Source organism: Salmo salar, chromosome ssa28 (assembly GCF_905237065.1).
Source record: "Salmo salar chromosome ssa28, Ssal_v3.1, whole genome shotgun sequence".
In the NCBI taxonomy this organism is placed as follows: domain Eukaryota; kingdom Metazoa; phylum Chordata; class Actinopteri; order Salmoniformes; family Salmonidae; genus Salmo; species Salmo salar.
The window spans coordinates 15,058,056-15,070,000 of record NC_059469.1 but is presented as its reverse complement, the minus strand read 5'-3'; the positions used below and the strand labels follow the sequence as shown (position 1 = coordinate 15,070,000).

The 11,945-nt window shown below is 41.9% G+C and overlaps 1 protein-coding gene across 2 annotated transcripts in view; it reads left to right on the top strand.

The window, feature by feature from the left end:
* LOC106589555 (inactive rhomboid protein 1-like) overlaps positions 1 to 11,827 on the top strand; it is a 53,075-nt gene extending 41,248 nt beyond the window's left edge. For both annotated transcript variants that reach the window (XM_014179679.2, XM_014179680.2), the window contains 7 exons: positions 395 to 556; positions 666 to 766; positions 875 to 1,033; positions 7,198 to 7,374; positions 9,479 to 9,632; positions 9,884 to 10,107; positions 10,398 to 11,827. In XM_014179679.2, coding sequence (XP_014035154.1) covers positions 395 to 556; positions 666 to 766; positions 875 to 1,033; positions 7,198 to 7,374; positions 9,479 to 9,632; positions 9,884 to 10,107; positions 10,398 to 10,593 — 1,173 coding nt within the window. In that variant the 3' untranslated portion in view covers positions 10,594 to 11,827. The remainder of the gene's footprint in view (positions 1 to 394; positions 557 to 665; positions 767 to 874; positions 1,034 to 7,197; positions 7,375 to 9,478; positions 9,633 to 9,883; positions 10,108 to 10,397) is intronic.
* The last annotated feature ends 118 nt before the right edge of the window (positions 11,828 to 11,945 follow it).

Genomic DNA, 11,945 nt, shown 5'->3' with positions numbered 1-11,945 from the left:
AAATTGATATTAGACAGGTAAATTGATATTAGATAGGTAAATTGATATTAGACAGGTAAATTGATATTAGACAGGTAAATTGATATTAGACAGGTAAATTGATATTAGATAGGTAAATTGATATTAGACAGGTAAATTGATATTAGATAGGTAAATTGATATTAGACAGGTAAATTGATATTAGACAGGTAAATTGATATTAGACAGGTAAATTGATATGAGACAGGTAAATTGCTGAACCTGGCGCATGTGGTGCAAAAAAGCCAGAGTACCTGTTTTTACATGCTGTAATGTCAAAACGAATGTGCGTTTGGCACTTGCGCTGCCGTAGTGCCAGCCGAAAATAGAGCCCCTTGTCTGTGTTCTGACTGCACACCCTCCCCCTGACCTGCAGGAGGCGCTGATCCACCTGGGGGCTAAGTTCTCCCCCTGCATGCGTCAGGACCAGCAGGTCCATGACCTGATCCAGGAGAAGAGAGGAAGAGAGCGGGAGTCAGCCTGCTGTGTGAGGAACGACCGCTCCGGCTGTCTTCAGACCTCACAGGAGGAGTGCTCTGTGAGTTACCCTGGTGTTCCACTACTGTTACAGTCAATTTATGTTTAATATCCTAAAGTCTGTAGCAGTTAACCCCTGTCTCTCTCTCCCCCCTGTTCTCCCTCTCCAGTCTACTCTAGCAGTGTGGGTGAAGTGGCCTCATCACCCCAGTGCTCCTCTCCTGGAGGGGAAGGTCCGTCAGCACGGCTCAGTCTGCCACCAGGACCCCAGGTAATAAACTGCTTCTCTCTCTCCTATTCATCCATCTCCCTCTCTTCTTCTTTATCTCCTCTTCCCTCTATACGTTATATGTTCTTTCCTCTGTTCCTCTCTTTTCAGAATATGCCTGGAGCCAGCCTCTGTGTCGCCTCATGAGTGGCCTGATGACATCACCAAGTGGCCAGTGTGTACCAGATACAACCCAGGCAACCACACTAACCTCCCCCACGTAGACTGTGCCATCACCGGACGGCCATGCTGCATTGGGACCAAAGGGAGGTGAGGACAGACAGTACCCTCCGCAAACTGCACGGTAGTGGTGAATACTATATGAGGTTCCTCAACTGGCCGCTCAATTTTTCTGATTAAAAAAAAAACCTTTTTTTTTACAATTATTGTTGGACATAAAATACTGGAAAAAGATTGGAAAATCAGCTCCAAGTGATTAAAATTTTGGAAATCTATTCCAAAGTATTGTCACGCATAATATAAAGATACAGCTCTGGAAAAAATTAGGAGTCCACTGCAAAATTATCAGTTTCTCTGGTTTTACTATTTATACGTATGTGTTTGGGTAAAATGAAAAAATGTGTTTTATTCTATAAACTAATGACAATATTTCTCCCAAATTCCAAATAAAAATCTTGTCATTTAGAGCATTTATTTGCAGAAAATGACAACTGGTCAAAATAACAAAAAAGATGCAGTGTTGTCAGACCTCGAATAATGCAAAGAAAATAAGTTCATATTCATTTTTAAACAACACAATACTAATGTTTTAACTTGGGAAGAGTTCAGAAATCAATATTTGGTGGAATAACCCTTATTTTCAATCACAGCTTTCATGCGTCTTGGTATGCCCTCCACCAGTCTTTCACATTGATGTTGGGTGACTTTATGCCACTCCTGGTGCAAAAATTCAAGCAGCTCGGCTTTGTTTGATGGCTTGTGACCATCCATCTTCCTCTTACAGTTTTTCTCAATTGCTAAAACACAATTTCTGAAACCTTGCTCCATTTTCTGAAAACATTAAACACAAAACCTCATCTTCAAGCACTATTTACATAACCTCTGACTCCTCTCGCAAAATGAAACATTCGCCACAAAACAGTTTTACGTGTGTTCAAAATCAAACACTGCTCTCAAATCATAAACAAAGTGATCAAAATGATATACACTCTCAAGCAGTCAGTAAACAATACACCGAAAAATAGAAAACACATTGTTCAAAACATACAATTCTCAGGGAGAAGTACATTTTTAATCTAAAAAAATATTCATATTTTTCCGTCATTGTCTTTTGATGAACGAAAACATGTTCTATCATAGTAGCTCAAAATTGATCAGAAATTACTACTCTGCTTTGCTCTTTGCAATTTAGTTTTTTGTTCTTCCTCCTCCTTGTACCCCTATGTTTACAGTACTGTAGCCTGCATCTCACAAACTTGTCCTTTGTCTCGTCATACTGTAATTCTTGTTCTTTGTTGATATGAACCTGCAACCAGTCAAAATCTATTGAGCAGTCAGTACTGTTACAGTTTCTCCCAATTGCTAAAACACAATTTTGCAAACTAGGCTGGTTTTATCAAAATACTTAACACAATTCACAAAACCACACACCCAAACTGCAAAATACCTCATATCCTGCAAAATGAAGAACTGCAACCTAAACTACATATAGCATTATCAAAATCAAACGTTTGCACCAAATGGCACACGCACTTCATTCATATTACCAGATTTTTGTCTGACCAACTACACACTGTTGGGCATAATGAAAAGCACTCTCATCTTTAATATGCTTTGCCATAATACTAAAATAGTTCAAATTGTAGAAAATTCTTCAGATGCACAGAAATATTTGCAGATATACACACACATGCTGTTGAAACATTTAATTTTTTACCAAACAAGTCAGTGCAACATATGCACAGCAGATATATTTACATTGGACTGAACAAAAGTATGCTCACAAAAAAACAGTAAACTGAAAAAGAAAATTGCAGAAAAAAAATGTGCAGAAAAAATGTATAGAAAAAAAAAAATTATAGGAAAAAATTTATAAATAAAAAGAGTCAAGAAAAATAATTAGGCAGCATCTTGCCGCACAGCTGGGTCTGGCCACAACGCCTCGTCCACATCACAGGCAATATCTTCCCTTGCCAGACATTGAGGGAAGAAGCACCTTGAGTGCCTTATCCATCCCTGAATCGCACCCACATCAATCTCATCACATGCCTCTTCCATAGCCTGCACAAGAAGCATGTGCACAAAGGGCTGCCGGTCGTATACCTTCCACCGCCATGCCGAAAATAACTCTTCTATGGGGTTCAGAAATGGTGAGTATGGTGGGAGGTATTGCACGAGAAATGGTGGGTGGTCAGCAAACCAGTTTTGGACTGGGGCTGCACGATGAAAGCTCACGTTGTCCCATACTACAACATACCGGGTTCTTTGATGGTCTTTATCATTCATACTCTCTGGTGGTATGAGAATGTTGTGGAGTCTGTCCAGAAATGTGAGAATATGGGCTGTGTTGTATGGTCCAAGGTTGGCATGACGGTGGAGGACACCATGCGTATTGGAGATGGCAGCGCACATTGTGATGTTCCCACCACGTTGGCCAGGAACATCTATAATGGCTCTGTGGCCAATGACGTTTCTCCCCCTTCTTCTGGTCTTTGCTAGGTTGAACCCAGCCTCATCTATAAAGATGAACTCATGTGGGATTGGATGAGCATCCATTTCCAGTACTCCCTGAAAACAAAGAACAAAAGCAGTCAATATGGTGTTATCCAGTACACTGGGAAACAATGTTGCGTGTAGTGTACTGCAGTCAATATTGTACTTACATCCACATATGCTCGTCTGACCTCTTTGTTTCTTTGAGAGTTTCTCTCAAACGGCACCGTATAAAGTTGTTTCATTCTGATTTGGTTTCGCTTGAGAATGTGAGCCAATGTGGACTGACTCGTTGAATGTTGTTGAATATGGTGTTGTCTTGGATGATGTGGCTTTGAATTTCTCGTTATCTGATTTCATTATTTTCCAAAACCAACTTTACAATGGCAGCTTCCTGTACCCCGGTGAACATTTGGCCCCTTCCTTCACCATGGTTGCGTCTCTCAGTCCTTTAAAAAAACCAAAAAACAAAAATATAGGGCTTGGACAATGCAGCCTAAAGATATTTTCCCCACAGTAGAGTAAATTCTACAGGAAATCTGTGCAGTTAGTGTATGACATCAGCCATTCATGAAGTAAACAGGTTTCACCCAACTGATACACTATGACATGGGGTGTACTACATTAGTGTGAAAGAAATGTTGGTTACATACCTGTACTCCAGTCTAAATGTCCGGATGACACAGGCGACAGTAAAACGGCTCAAGTAGGGCTGCACTCTCTGTCCAGCCTCTCGCATTGTCAGCCGATGGTTGATGACATGATCAACTAAGGTTGCTCTGATTTCATTTGAAAGTTGTCTTCTTTGGCCACGAACTCCTCTACCAGCTCTACCCCTACCTCTCACTCTTCCTCCCCCTCTCATTCTCATCCTCCCTCTTCCTCTTCCTCTCTCTGCAACGGCTTCCATTGTTGTTGTAAAACAAAAGGTGCTCTCCTGTGGTCTTTTCATAGTGCTTACTTCCTGATTGAAGTGGTAACAATTAACCATTGAGGTGTTTGGCCAGGTGGCACATGTATTGCTCATGTAGTGTCATTTTGAATGGCAGTGTTTTGAAATGGCAAACATGTGACTTTGTCAGATTGTTGTGTCTTATGCAGAGAACCGTGTGCAGTGCATTTAAAAAGTGCCATTGTGAATTGCAAAATGTGTGTAAAGCAGAAAATGTGTTTAGACTTTTGTAGACTAGAAGAGGTTTTGCGCTCTGTGTGTCAGTTTAAATAATTGCGCTGTGCATGTCATTTTAGTGTGTAAGCAATTGGAAAAAACTGTAATAAATGGAAAGCACAATGTTCAGGGCCATACAATTTGTCCATTGTACAGTATACAGCCTACAATGCACTGTACTACAGTATACAATACTAAAAGGGAGAAAAATCAAAGGAGTAAACATGTGATCAATGTGCTTCTTCTTGTCTTTGGGCTGGGTCAGGCCAGAGCACTTCGTCCACATCACAAGCAATATTGTCCCTCCTGAGGCAACGGGGGAAGAAGCCTCTTGTGTGCCGTATCCAGCCCTGACATGATTCCTCACCTATATCACCACAGGCTAAATCCATGGCTTGCAGCAGATTTACTCTGGTGTAGGGTTGTCTATCATATACTTTCCATCTCCAAGAGGAGAAAAACTCCTCAATCGGATTCAGGAAAGGCGACTATGGAGGGAGGTACAAGTTCATAAACTGCCCATTGATGTTAAACCATGGCCCGCTGTCCAATCATGTTTCGGCCTCTCCTTCTCCTCTTTGTTAGATTGAAGCCTGCTTCATCGACAAAGATGAACTCATGGGGTCTGTCCAAGGATTCCAAGTCAAATATGGTCTGTGTAGAAATACAATATACTGTATGTAGGATTTTGTAAGTCGTACAGAGACAGTGCTATACTGTAGAGTACAATTAGGCCTACTGTATGCACTTCTGATTCACATACATTGTATGTACTGAAGAGTAATGTCATTCACATAGTATGTGTTAGTACTGTAGACAATCTGGATTACAGTAAATATTTCTGAATGTACACTTACTTGCACATACTGAGCTCGCAGTTCTTTCACTTTTGGTGAGTTGCACTCAAAAGGTACTCTGTATACTTGTTTCATTCGCATCCTGTTACGATGGAGGACACGGTCAATTGTGGAAATGCTCACACTGTCGATTCCCTGGAAGTGTGTGTTGTCTTGTATCACTCGTTCCTGGATTTCTCTGAGTCGTATTGCATTATCTTGAAGGACCATGCCAACAATAACGGGCCTCTTGCTCCCGAGTGAATATAGCTGTCCTTCCACCTGCATGTCCCAGCCTTGCAATTCTACAAAAAGTAGTTGTGCAGTTACAAAACATATTCATGCAGTACAATACATACAGTGATTAACTTTACAAATGTCTATTGAAACAGCTGCATATAGTGTAGTACAGTAAATTTGCAATTACAAAAATACAGTAGTATACTGTACCTGTTCTCTTCTCTGAATGTCCTTACTATGGTGGACACAGAAAATCGGCTCAAATTGCGTTGCACTCTAAGTCCTGCTTCCCTCATTGTCAGTCCATGGACAAGAACATGGTCTATAACTGTTGCTCGAATTTCATCAGATATTTCCACTCTTTGTCTTCCTCTTCGTCATCCTCTTCCTCTTTCTTGCCCTCCTCCTCCTCGTCGCCCACCTCGCATACGCACTCGTCCTCTCACATTGTTTCTTCTATCCATTCTCAGACTTTCTCCTTCCCACCTTCAACAACCTGTTTGCTCTCTGAAATGGCTTATATTGGTTGTGTCGCATCATTTGAAACAGGTTAAATCAATTTTGAGTGGTTGTGTTCAATCAATGACATGTGTTCTCTATTTGTATTTGATTGTTGCCACTTGTGTTTACCAGTGTGGATGACATGTGCATTAGAGTGCAGAATGTGTTTTGAGAATGAGAATGTGTTTAGAGTTTTGCTGAAAAGTCTAAGTGAGATCTGCAAATTGTGTTTTACCATGTGAAATGGTTTACGGTATTGACAACAGACTGCATAATTAGCTAAATGAGTCCAGGCAACTGAGAACTTTGTTCAGCCAATGGGTTTTAGTGTTTTGGAAATTAAGAAAAACTGTAATCAAGTTCCAAAGGTTTTCAATGGGGTTCAGGTCTGGAGATTGGGCTGGCCATGATAGGGTCTTGATCCGGTGGTCCTCCATCCACACCTTGATTGACCTGGCTGTGTGGCATGGAGCATTGTCCTGCTGGAAAAACCAATCCTCAGAGTTGGGCGACATTGTCAGAGCAGAAGGAAGCAAGTTTTCTTCCAGGACAACATTGTATGTGGCTTGATTCATGCGTCCTTCACAAAGACAAATCTGTCCGATTCCAGCCTTGCTGAAGCACCCCCAGATCATCACCGATCCTCCACCAAATTTCACAGTGGGTGGAGACACTGTGGCTTGTAGGCTTCTCCAGGTCTCCACCCACTGTGATTATCTTTTTTTCCAGAGCTGTATATGTGATTGTATAGTGATTATGTTTTAGTCATCTGTTCGGGCTTCTTGGGGTCAATTTGCGGTCTCTAAATTATTTGTAATTATGTTCTGGCCTTCTGAGCATCCGCTCAAGAAAAAATCTAGTTCACGGTCCCTGCTATATGACTTATCGAAACAATGAACTATGTTTTGAAAGTGTGTTGCTGAGGAGCCTGTACTTTGTGCTGTTCAGTTCCCTCAGTCTTCACAGATATAGGTAGTTGATGTTGTAATGGCTTGTCTTGTGTGTTCACTATTCAGGTGCGAGATCACGTCCAGAGAGTACTGTGACTTTATGAAGGGCTACTTCCACGAGGACGCTACTCTCTGCTCCCAGGTGGCCTGTATGGATGATGTGTGTGGCCTGCTTCCTTTCCTCAACCCTGAGATCCCAGACCAGTTCTACAGACTCTGGCTCTCTCTATTCCTCCATGCTGGGTGAGTAGTGTTTCTCTGTAAAGAATATTCATTCGAATCTTTTTATGTGTCTATTTTTAAAGGATTAAGCTAAGAACATGAACAACTTCATAGTTAAGAACACTAGAACAATATGGAAGAAAAAAGAAACGTATTCTAGAAGAACCAATATCACTCCCTAAAAACACAACCCTATGGTACAAACCTTGGGTAGCTTTTCAGAAATCACCGATAAATTGGTCCACATGGAAAAGTAAAGGCATAGAAACCATAAATGACTTGGTAACAGGAAATACATTCATTTCCATGACAGAATTAAAAAGTCATTTTGGACTGACCAATGACAGATTTGCACACTCTTGACATTCTCTCAACCAGCTTCATGAGGTAGTCACCTGGAATGTTGTGACAAGGTAAGGGTAGTATACAGAAGATAGCCCTATTTGGTAAAAGACCAAGTCCATATTATGGAAAGAACAGCTCAAATAAGCAAAGAGAAACGACAGTCCATCATTAATTTAAGACATGAAGGTCAGACAATACGGAACATTTCAAGAACTTTGAAAGTTTCTTCAAGTGCTAGGATGAAACAGGTTCTCATGAGGACAGCCACAGGAAAGGAAGACACAGAGTTACCTCTGCTGCAGAGGATAAGTTCATTCGTTACCAGCCTCAGAAATTGCAGCCCAAATAAATGATTCACAGACACATCTCAACATCAACTGTTCAGAGGTGTGAATCAGGCCTTCATGGTCGAATTGCTGCAAAGAAACCACTACTAAAGGACACCAATAAGAAGAAGAGCCTTGCTTGGGGCAAGAAAAATTAGCAATGGACATTAGACCGGTGGAAATCTGTCCTTTGGTCTGATGAATCCAAATTGGAGATTTTTGGTTCCAACCGCTGTGTCTTTGTGAGACGCAGAGTAGGTGAACGGATGATCTCCGCATGTGTGGTTCCCACCGTGAAGCATGGAGGAGGAGGTGTGATGGTGTGGGGGTGCTTTGCTGGTGACACTGTTAGTGATTTATTTAAAATTCAAGGCACACTTAACTAGCATGGCTACCACAGCATTCTGCAGCGATATGCCATCCCATCTGGTTTGTGTTTAGTGGGACTGTCATTTGTTTTTCAACAGGACAATAACCCAACACACCTCCAGGCTGTGTAAGGGCTATTTGACCAAGAAGGAGAGTGATGGAGTGCTGCATCAGATGACCTGGCCTCAACAATCACCTGACCTCAACCCAATTGAGATGGTTTGGGATGAGTTGGACCGCTGAGTGAAGGAAAAGCAGCCAAAAAGTGCTCAGCCTATGTGGGAACTCCTTCAAGACTGTTGGAAAAGCATTCCAGGTGAAGCTGGTTGAGAGAATTGCAAGAGTGTGCAAAGCTGTCATCAAGGCAAAGGGTGGCTACTTTGAAGAATCTCAAATATAAAATATATATTGATTTGTTTAACACTTGGTTACTTCATGATTCCATATGTGTTATTTCATAGTTTTGATGTCTTCACTATTATTCTACAATGTAGAAAATAGTAAAAATAAAGAAAAACCCTTGAATGAGTAGGTGTGTCCAAACTTTTGACTGGTACTGTATATATGTAAAATATGAATTGGTATTAGACAAGTTGTGTTCAATATGTTTAAACTTTGTCCTGCACAATGTCCTGCATGATGTGTCAAACATCATGAATAAATTAGGAAGCTACTATATTTGGGCAGAAAATCATATTTTTGCATCTCAAATGTTATGTGAATGCGCAACCTGTAGACGTTTGTTTGTCTTGTGTTTCGCGAGTCAGCTTTGTTCCAGGGCGTTAGTGTGCTTCACACATACCAGTCGACGAACTAGCTCTGTTAACCACTGTTGCTTGTGCAGCTAGTTAGTACAGACTAGCTAGGCTAGGTAGCTAGTACATGGAATTTAAATGTAATTTCACCACCCGTGCTGTTGGTGGCGGTAACGTACCATCCTCTCTGGCACCAACATCCTGTCTCATGTTGTATGTCTCAGTGTCTGTGGTGTGAAAATGTATCTGCTGGAGCCAGAAAATAATGTAGTTTGTAACCTGCTGAGACTCTCCATATCTTTGTTTATTTGCTAATATGTATTCCTGTAGGATCCTGCACTGCCTGGTGTCGGTGCTCTTCCAGATGACCATCCTGAGGGACTTAGAGAAGCTGGCTGGCTGGCTGAGGATCTCTATCATCTACATCGTCTCTGGCATCACTGGCAACCTGGCCAGCGCCATCTTCCTACCCTACAGAGCAGAGGTACAGTACTGTAGATACACTGATCATATAGGTCTAGTGATATCACTGGTATAATTATGGGATATTTGTTTGTTTATGATGCTATGCAGCCAAAGTCAGCAAGAATCTCAAATGTAATTGATTTTGTTTTATTGTCATTCCACTGGCTGTCCCTTAGGTGGCAGGAGGCCAAGTATTTACCTGCCAATATGACACAAAAGGTGTGTCTCTCTCGTTCTGTTCTCCTGCTCCCTCTCCCACTTCCTCCCCAGGTTGGTCCAGCTGGCTCTCAGTTTGGTATCCTGGCCTGTCTGTTTGTTGAGCTGTTCCAGAGCTGGCAGATCCTGGAGCGTCCGTGGAGGGCTTTCACCAAGCTGTTGTGTGTCGTCGTCTTTCTCTTCTCCTTTGGCCTGCTGCCCTGGATAGACAACTTCGCCCACATCTCCGGATTCATCTCTGGACTCTTCCTCTCCTTCGCCTTTCTGCCATACATCAGGTGAGAGCTGGTTTGATTTAGTAATATTTGGGGGATTTTTTGTGCATGTAATGTAAAGCGCTTTGAACTACTTAAAAAATAATAATAATGTGTCTCAGATCTAAATGGCTCAGTTGGTTCTGGGTTTGAGGCCTCATATACCTGAATATATTAGATTTTACTTTGGGTAATATTTGTATATATTTTATTATTACATTGAATTGAAATATGGCCTCAAGGTTATGCTATACCCTTTAATACGTAAAACACTAATATTGATTTTATGATCTTATTCTCCATATTATTTCCAGTTTTGGCCGTTCGGACATGTACCGTAAGCGTGTCCAGATCTGTGTTTTCCTGTTGGTGTTCCTGGGTCTCTTCTCAGGGCTGGCTGTACTGTTCTACATCCACCCGGTCAAGTGTGAGTGGTGTGAGTACCTCACCTGTATTCCCCTCACTGACAAGTTCTGTGACAAGTACGACCTCAACGCCCACCTCCACTGACCAGGCCTTTGACTGCACAATTGCAATGACTAGAATGGACAATCTCAAAGAACTATAGCCTCACGCGCCAGGATAGCGGGACAAAAGGGTCGGCTGGTGAACAAGATTCTAAGCAACTTCACGGCATGGACCAGACCGGCGGCCATGTTTGGTGTAACATTCAGGATATTGGACGTGAAGATTGCCAATCTTGGAAAAATAACTGTTGATCTTAATAACTGTTGATCTGTCTCCATTTGGTTTTGTTTATATGGACATTGCTAGCGAGTGACCTGTCACTTTCAAAGCATAAAGACTTAAAGAGAGAAAGGGGGGAGAAGGGGGTTAAATGTGACTGTTGCCTTGCCGCTGCTCTTATTAAAAACAGACACAACAGCGCCACTTTGTGGCTGTCAGACCACATACAGCTGTGGAGGGATTTTGTTTTGTATTTTTCTACACACGTCATAAAGCTGACTAAAAGTTTTATTGGTTTATTGGATGACCTCAGACAGGGAACTATCTCACAGGAAAGAAAAGGGATTACTGTAGTACTGTAGGATGACTGCCTTTGGTGCCTTGGTTATTACTGCCATATCTAGGTCCGTCTCAAATGGCACACTATTCTCTATACCAGAGGTTCCCAAACATTTTCACTCAGGCCGCCTTCCAGCGTTGGAGAACATCTCACAATGGCACAAGCATTGTTTATGACACAAACTGTTCACACCCCTCTTGTTGGCAGAGACGTTTAAAGCTTATTTCCTGCAATTCTCGACATTTTGCCAAGCCTAATGTGTATTCATGTGATATTTCAGTGACTCAAACATTACAACAAAATGTATGGGCTAAAAAACCTAGCTAAAAAACATGAGCTGACATGGGCTAGTTGATCTGGACATTTCTGACAAGTTATAAATATCTCTCTAAGGTATGTAATGACTGACATGACAAGAGGAACTGATGATGCACTAAACCATTTCGAAAATGCACCTTTTGCATTCTACTATTACAAATAGTGTTTTTTGGGGGGGTGGGGGGGGGGGCTGCCGACCCCTCGCCCCCCCCTTGGGGAACCACCGCTCTATACAGTGGACTATATAGGGAATGGTGTGTCATGTGTGCCCTATATTACACTCGCCAAAACACTTGTAGGTTAACATGAATACTGCTGTCTAAGTGGTGAGGAGTGTTTGGAGGGTAGCGTTTTAGCTACCTGCTTATCTGTACCTGCCAATACAGCAACACAAACTGACGCTTTCTGTCTGTGTGTCCAATTTATTTCTGTTGTGTGAATGTGTGTGTGCGTGAGGGATCTGAAACTGCCTTGTGCCTTGCTGCACATGCACGTTTTCCCCCAGTAGATGGTAGAG